Genomic DNA, 8,940 nt, shown 5'->3' with positions numbered 1-8,940 from the left:
AAAAAAACAGCCGGAGCCTAACCTCTGCTTGGAGAGTAGTGCGCTGTTGCCTAGGAGAGAAAACTGCTATGAGTAACTGCTACACACAACTTGGGAGGCATCTCATATCTGTCCAAAATTGATTTTCTGACATTTCTGGTCATTTTCGGACCAAAATGTATAATTCGGGCTCCTGTGACCTGGTATCGAAAGAAAGTGTCCTGACTACTGTAAGCTGCCTTCTTCTGTGTCCTTGCTAGATCATGTGAGCGTCCAGGTAATCTCTCAGCAGATGAAGATCTCATTATGGTGGCGCGTCAGGAAAACTGAGCAGCCAGAAAAGGTAGTCGTCCAGAAAAATACGGCACAGCATAGTCGTCCGGCTTCTACCAGGTGCTTCTGATCCTCCTGTACAACCCCTACCTACCTAGTCCATTGACCTGCAGGTCGTTGGGGGGACAAGGTATACTGTAAAGGCATTTAAGTTCGCGGGGATTTAATTTCGCGGTGGTTTTAAGTTCGCGGTAGCACCATGCACTGTACATAGTCTCTTGCTGCCATGGAAAAATATTCGCGGTGGTTTCAAGTTCGCGATGAAGTGGTCACCGCGAAAACCGCGAACGTTAATCCACCGCGAACATTTCTGCAATTATATCTGAAGATGGAGAGCTGTCTCCAGGCCCTTCTCTCCTTGCCAGGGTAGTGACAAGTGTGCCTGAAGTTGGCGTAGGCAACTCATGAATGATATGTTCTAGGCCTGACTTTACCCCGGACGTCCTGAAAGATAACTGGGATTGGGGCACAGAAAAAGAACAGAATCGGATTTCATTCCAGCTAAAACCACATCCTTTTCCGTCTGGGTTGCTTCTACTGCTGAGATATTTATATCATCGCCAAGAAAGTTATGTCGGCAACTTTTGTACGTCTGTCCATCTGTGACCACGATAATACGAGAATGCCAATACGGATGTCTTGCTTTGTGGGCACTTCGAAATGATTACATATTTTGGATCCCCTAGCTTCCTTCTTTGGTACTGCAGCGGAACTTCCGATTTTTTTCTCGTGTTCTGGACAAGATATTGTCACCTATTCTACTCTACCATGTTTATCCTAGCCTCTTCCAGGCTCCTCGGGTCGGTGGTCTAACAGTCTAATAGTAGACATTGGACGAATAGAGTTGATGGTGCACTAGGACAGTCGGCCGGCCAGAGGAGTTATTTCCTCATCCCGGAACCTGGTAGAGGCTATGTCTACCCCACACTACTCCTGTACCCTTCTCTACTCTGCTTTACTCTACTCTACTCTATTATTCTCGTTTCTACTGTAGCTTCATTCTACTCCACTATACTCTAGCTACCCTACACAGATACAGTCATACAGGTGTGGACCAGGATTTCTACATAGTTTATCCTCAATGCTGACGAATCTAGTTGTCCTCTCTCGTGGCGAGCTCGAGACCATATGTTATCAAGGAGGTTATATAAAATGTCTAGTTTCTTGAAAGCAAAACAACAACAGAACACCTACAGAGTTACGAACACTCGCGAAGTACGTAATAAATAAATAAGTGTTACGAGGTCGATCCAGTTTATTAACTTCTCCCTGCCTGCCATAATGCAGACAAGGTGTTGTGTCGGGTTCCTGACCTGTATTTCATACTCACAGCTCGTCAACAGTGCTGAGGACTGGCGCTGGAGACCTCAGACTCTTCACATAAAAACTTTTACATAAACCGCGTCAGTTTCGCGAACAAGAACGTTCATACGAGCCGAGGACGTGCCAGGAGAACAGCACCGGTCGTGTCTGCGTGTCCTTGCGGGGTGAGACGGACCCAGCCCCGAGAAGGGGTAACGCTGTGACCCGGTCCCTCCGTGGCTCATGGTTGAGCAGTCCGCGTGATTGAAAGGCCGGATACAGGTTAACAAGACCAAGGTGGATGGGATATTTAACTCGATAAGGAGCGAGACGGTCACTCGGTGTAACATCTCCGGTCTACCCGCCTCCGTGTTGAACAAACCCGTAACAGATCCGTACAGTACTAGTGTTCCACAGACCGTATCGTAAGGACCGAGGAAAACGACTGTAGTGGCGGGAAGACCAAGGATACGATTCGTGTTTACGGGGCCAAGTTTTGCGGGCTGTCGTCCAACAATAATCCGTACAACAACCACCGGAGTTTCTCGGAACGGAACAACAATGGAAAGTTGTTCGGGATGGAGCGTTTAGGGAAAAATTTCAAAAATGATTCGGGGCGTTTTTAATGCGGTTTCCGGTTGCGCTCTGACGTGTCTGGGAGCGCCCTGGCGTATATAAGGCAGTGGAAGTGTTCTCCGTGCAGTTACCGAAGAAACCGGGCGAGTCAGGCGAGTTTATGTACACGCCTGTACCACTGTTTTAGAAACAGCGTTCATCCCTACTTCCTGCAACACATCGTGACGGTGTCTGACGACGGGGAAAGGTGTGCTGAGAGTTCACGAGTTTCCGGTCTGTGCGCGCTCACCTGAGTTCCTTTGGCCGATCCACCCAGGCGGCATTCGTAGGTAGCGCCGCGGGCATGTCGGAGCAGTAGTCGAGCCGGTCCGTCATTGGTTTCTCACCGGGGGAGGGAGAGAGGTCGGGCAGCACTGTGTGAACCATACACACCACAAGCACAACACACGGGAGAGCGTACCTACGGACACCACACTACACCATGGACAGGACGGTTTCTGTCGCCGCACACGCGCTATTGCTGCTGCTAGTCGTGAGCTCTGAGGTCAGCAGGCGGGCGGAGGGACGCACAGTGCCGCAGGTGAGTCGGGTAGGGAGTTGGGGAGGGAGGTCCGAACCTTTAGCGGGGTTGACACACACGTCGCGTTTAGTTATGAGCGTTCCGCCTGAGAAAGTTTTGTGTCTCGGGCTGCGAGGATCGCGCGGCGGGATTCCTTCTCCTATTCACTCCACGTATTCACCTCGCTTAAGTCACTTAGAAACCTTGACTTGAGTTCGTGGCACAACACAATTATATTCTGTCGACTCAAATTCAATATCTGACGAAATCCGCACGCTTTGTTGCGTTCGTCTCTGTTGTTGTTGTGGGGGGAAATCTGTTTGTTGTGGTGAGGAGATCAGGAAAATTGACGTGAAATGATCAGAACGAAAACAATTTCCGACCCGGACCTCAGGCGGTGACGTCTGACAAATGATGACGTACGTTCACATCGGCCCACAGCTGTCGTCATAGTAACGGAGCGTTCTTCATTCTTGAAGTAAGTAGGGCATCGACACATCTCTGACTTATCTGTGGCGAGCGGTTCTTGGCATCGGTTCAGAAATGTCGTCCTTGGGTCGCTAAACATGGAAACATGTTATCCCAACCCTGACACAGCTGTGGTCGCAGGCCACCTTTCTCGCAAATCACTCCTGATGTTGTGACGGCCGGCAAAAGTCGTGAAAAGAAGAAAAATCAATCTCAAAGCAGATGTTAGGGTGAAAGATAGTTTGTGACGCATTTTGAGTACCGAGCGTTTCAGAGAGACCAGGCGATTAGATAATTTTAACTAATCCTCCACCCAACATCTGCTTGGATATTATTTATAAAAAAACACGGTTCCAATCATCATAGCAATGAATGTCCAGGTGAAGTGGAAGACGGGTGAAAAGTTTTATAAGTTGTCTTCCCGATTATTTTGAGCTTTTCTTATAGACAGCCGTTTGTGGGGTCGAATTCCACTCCACGTGATTGGGCACACCGTGACAAATGACCTCCCGCACGTCAGAATAATGTCAGAGCACAATATGGGCTTTCTAACTTTAATCCCCCTCGTATCATACTAGTGCTTAAGAGTCGATTTCGGTCGCTCAAAAAAGAACAGCAGAAATATTTGACGAAATTGCTCAAATAAAGTTTCTGACAGTCGCAAAAACCTGCTCACGGTTTTTTTTTTTTTTGCATGTCTTCTGGTTCCTGTGAAATATCTGGGTTGCGACCAAGATTGTTCCATTCGAATTCGAATAGAACAATAGAATGGATTAGAACTATTCGAATAGAACAATAGAATAGATTTAAAACTATTCGAATAGAACAACGGAATATAACTATCCTAATAGAACCCCCTTGTCGAGGGACTAGTATTCGATGACTACAAAGGGTCAAAGGTTAGGTGTTTTGAGGACAGGTTTGTAGCCAATTAAACCCAGATTTGTTACGATGTCAGGTTAAAATGAGTAATGGCCCGTGCAGGCCAGAGGTGTAGCCTCCAAGAGGAACTTTCAGGCTAAAAATGGTGGGTTTACGGAAAAGGCTGGCCTGTCTACCTGGGCTGTCTACCTTGGCTGTCTACCTGGGCTGGCTATCACGTCAGGCTACTTGGACCTACGAAAGCCCATTGGGACAAAAGCTGTTTTAGCAGTAGGGGTTGTTTGTGCTCAGCGAAGAAGTTGTGTCTGAAGGATCTGTGTGTTATTATGTGAAAGAGCTGTGTGAAGTGGCTTTATGTGAAGGAGCTGTTTGTGAAGCAGCTGTGTTTGAAGGAGCTGTGTATGTTACATAACCCAGAGGTTCTGGGTTCGAATCAGTTTATATGCCACCGATCTTGTGCGCTTGGGAAGGGCTCTTAACACGACTTTCCTCCCTTCACTAGGGTAGAGAAAAGAGTACCTAGCTTCGGTAAGGGCCCTCCCTCAGATAGGGCATAGAACCCACCACACTTACGGAAAAGACTAGGGATCCTTCCTTCCCAGTGTAAGTTGTTCAAAACCTTAAGTCCTATGGCCACACCTGGGGTAATTGCTGTCGTATTGAGGTCACCTTAGTTAGCACCGAATGGCAGCAGTTCCAGACCCTTGCACTTTAGCAACGCTTATTTTAAGCTCCTCACAATTCAATTGTCGATCCTAATCGTATGGCGCAGAAGCCGGGACCCTGACAGCCAACTAAAGAACGGCTCCTGGACACCTTTGACCAACTAGCCACCAGTCTTAAGACTAATCCAATCAGCCCGATAAGTCGTGTTAACAGCCCTTCCCAAGGGCACAAGATCGGTGGCATATCAACTGATGCGCGAATCAAGTAAGCCATGGGGGAAGAATTGTTCCTATACGGCTGACTAACTCCCTGCTGAAGTTCTGCATTTTGTCTGGTCAGTTTGTACTAATTTCTAAGCCCCCCAGAGGAGTTAGTAGCAGGCTACAGGGGTGTGTTTGTGTGGGGAATGGATTGGTTCTGAGCGGTCGGATCGGCTGGGGTAGGGGCAACCCGAACCAGCTGCTAACAAAACTCAGGTGTCGTCTCGTGACCTCTGACCTCACAGAAACGGGAACGACCTCGCTCCGGGCAACCCGGTGAAAGCAGTTGTCACTGTTTCGTCAGACTTTACGTTATAGCGTCACTGAAAATTACACGCCGAATTTAGAGGAAATCGGACGGCAATTCAAATGAGGTCCCTGACACAAACAAAAGTATAAACCGGGTAACTTCTGCGGCCTGACCACCTGCCCCCTCTCTAAATTACGTTCCATCTTCTCTCTACTGCGAAATTAACGAGAACATTTCCATCTTCATGGTATACCGGTATGCTATTCTGGTTATATCTATACCATGTATGTAACTTATTTGTCCGTTATTAAATCAAGGAAATTTCATTTTTGGCTCCACCGGCACGCTCGGTCAACTAATGTTTTCTGTCCCGTGACATCTGTTCTGTTCGTTGGAATTCAGCCAACGGGGAAATTCAGTTATGCAACAAAGAATGTGGCGGTATTATAGCCTGAACAGGCTTGGAGATGAATGCCGTTTTAGTTCTAGAAAAATCATGTAACCTCCTCGTAAGTACTTCAACACAACATAAATGATAAAAAGACATTTTGTGTGTGTGTGTGTGTGTGTGTGTGTGTGTGTGTGTGTGTGTGTGTGTGAGCGCTCGCGTGTGTGTATTTTTGACTCCATTATGTATGTGTTACGTGTGCGTGTATGTTTACATGTATGTCGATATTGTTGTATACGTCGAGTTGGGCTATGGAAATTTAAATGAAGATATTTTCTTTTTTCTTCTCCACAGGTGAACGAGAGAATACGACATTTCAGAAGTCGAATGGTCGCTGCAGGTAAGAAAATATTTCTTTATTCAATTATTATTGTGTTTACTGCTTAATTTGACATGTTAAGTGATAACAATAATGATAATACTTATCTCTTGGCCACCCTTTATCAAATTAACAACACGATGTTATTCCACGTACAAATGTTGTTATTCTAGCTCTTGATACAAACCAAGTACCATATGGAAGTACAAATAGAATAAGGATGGTACCTAATTTCTGATGCCCGTTAGTGTAGCTATAGGTTCAATTAGGGTGCACCGGCAAACCAAATAGAATAGCATTCCATTGACTCTTTCAAACATCTGACGACGTTGTCTGTAGTTGATTTTTCATGGACGTGATCCCCTTTTCATATCTTTACTTTCTTCTATTTTTGGAACTCAATACATCCGTCTCAACGAGCAGCTATAAATACATGAAAGACAGCATAGATATCAAAGGCAATGTAGTACCTGATAAGAGATAACGTGTGTAGTCCCAGATCATGATTATCAAATAACCCGGTATATAGAGTCTAATGTACTGGCGTCATAACTGTCTGGCGCTTACGTTATAAGCGTAGGACATACAATGCAATCTATAAATCTGCACATTTCAATCATGTTGAATGTAAACCTAGCCTGGGTAATGTTACCATCCGGTTAACGTTACCATTCAATTTCTACCGGGGCTCCTTGCACTCGCTGCATATGCTACTTCGGAGGAACTTAACGTTACATTACTTAGGTCTTTCTTAACTGTTTGTGCGACTTAAAGTGACCGTAACCGTGTCCTTTCGTTAATGAATGAACTTACTGTGATAGTTGACTAAACACCACCCCTTCCATCATGTCTGAAAGGGTTCACGTTACAATATCGAACGTGACCTCACCACGCCCACCTTTATTACGTCACCGTGACGTCATAACAGTTTATGGCTAACCCAGAACTCACGAGGATGACGTTTACGTCATGTACGTAGACCGGTGTTTATTTTGAACTGTCGCCACCAAAATATTATGGAAAACGGAGAAGGTTTCGTCACGAAAGGTCATGACCTCTCGTTTACACCTGACCTCTCGCGTTATCCGCCGTGACCTTGTGATGATCCAGGTCTCCTCTTGCCTTTCCTCCACCCAAAAAGACATCAAGAATATTGAAATATTTTTACAGACCTCAAAGAAAACGTAGGTATCATAATTAATCTGGAAATGAAAACTTTTAAAAAGTATTTAACAGTTGCTGTCGCATTTTGATACTCAGGTGGTTGAGACTGCGAGAATGTACAACTCCTCGCCACTGGTATCAGTTTGTTCAATGTGTTTCTTCAATGTGACTTTGCAAACTACCATTTTCACACGACGCAATTTCTTTAATCTTTGTCAATTCAAGATGGATTCACGACTCCTAAAACATGTATAAGTAACAGGTGGCTGGCCTGATGTCAACAGCAACAACTGTAAACGTCAATTATTGCCAATCTCTTGGCAGTTGGACATTACCGGAAGAAGAAACGTTACAGGGCCATTGAAAATACCTGCACAGAATAGAAGCGGTGTTTTGGTGAGGGTTGACTAGGTCAAGGTTCCTCATCGCCCCAATAGTTTTGAGTTATGTCCAGCTTATTTATGGAGCCCCGTGTGTGCAGCATGTCGCCTGCTGGCGGAGGTATCGTCACCCGAAGTGTGCCAAACATCGGGTCAGCATGGTTGCGTACTTCACGGGGGGTTCCAGCAACATCCGCCTGGATTCCTAACGACGTTTCCTGATGAGTTATTCGCCACTTTCCCAACCCACTTCTTGTAGTGCTAGTGGTAAAAGGTAGTCACGGTAGAGTCCTATGGTGGCTGCAAATACCGTAGAAATCGTCCACGTAAAGAGTGAATAATTCATTTGACAGGCCATATACTAGTAAATGGTCGAAAGCCTGACTTTATTAGTCTTTCTGTATCTGTGTCAAGGGACCGGTAAGCGGTAAGTAATCTGTGTCAGTGCAGCCGGTATCATCTGTAGAGTCGGTATAAGCTCACTTATAACCTTACTTCGGCGTAACACACCAGTTTCTGTATCTTTATACCTGTTATAACTGCTCTTCAGTGTCACACACCAGCTTCGCAAGTACGCGACGCAGCAGCAGCTGGTTATATGGCACGAAAATACTTGTCATACCTAGCCTTGTCACACCAAAACGCTAGCATTATTTGAAACTATTCTAGTGAGGATGCCTCTACTATACCCTACTTTGTACTTGGTGGCAAGAAATTCCCCTTTGTGATAGTTATAGGAATGTCCATCAAACCCCGAGCAGTTTTACCTTGGGACAATCACTTGACCATGACCATGAGTCCATGACTCAATGGGAAGTTTGGGTGGCAGAAGTGATACGGGCGAGGGGAAGTTTTTCTTGGAGGCTGTTCAAGTCAAGTGCACAATGTGTGTTTAAGAAGTCGCCTGTGGTTTTAAGGTTCGAGTTCTACTCAAGTATGAGGAAACCGCGTTATGTCGGAGACGTACCAAGAAAACACAACTCCTTATCAAGAGCTGCGTCTTAAAAAGGTTATAAAAATGAGTTAAATGTTGGTGAATACTTCTTAGCATAGAGGGAAATGAAGAAACGCAATATAACTTAGTGCCCCGATGGCCTGTTGCCATCAATATCTAGTGTAATATATACGTACAGAAATGACTTTATTGGAATTAGCCTGTGTGACACAAACTCTGCTGTCCAGGACTGTAACTGGTCCCATGCTGCCCCTCTAGGACGCTGGCGGATGTTCGTCGGGCTGCTATAAGCGAGATCTAATCATGCTAGCTTGTAATAGTCTATTCAATAATAAATCAAACTTAAAAGTACAGCAATCTCAGCATGCTCAAAATAAACACAACTTACCTAAGTATACA

The 8,940-nt window shown here is 45.5% G+C and overlaps 1 protein-coding gene across 1 annotated transcript in view; it reads left to right on the top strand.

Annotated features, from left to right (window-relative positions):
- Positions 1–1,606: 1,606 nt before the first annotated feature.
- Positions 1,607–8,940, top strand: part of LOC118411834 (neurotrypsin-like) — a 51,675-nt gene continuing 44,341 nt past the window's right edge. The window contains exons 1-2 of the mRNA XM_035814323.1: positions 1,607–2,770; positions 6,018–6,063. Coding sequence (XP_035670216.1) covers positions 2,672–2,770; positions 6,018–6,063 — 145 coding nt within the window. The 5' untranslated portion in view covers positions 1,607–2,671. The remainder of the gene's footprint in view (positions 2,771–6,017; positions 6,064–8,940) is intronic.

This window comes from Branchiostoma floridae, chromosome 3 (genome assembly GCF_000003815.2).
Source record: "Branchiostoma floridae strain S238N-H82 chromosome 3, Bfl_VNyyK, whole genome shotgun sequence".
Lineage (NCBI taxonomy): Eukaryota > Metazoa > Chordata > Leptocardii > Amphioxiformes > Branchiostomatidae > Branchiostoma > Branchiostoma floridae.
This window is presented reverse-complemented; position numbering and strand designations above follow the sequence as displayed.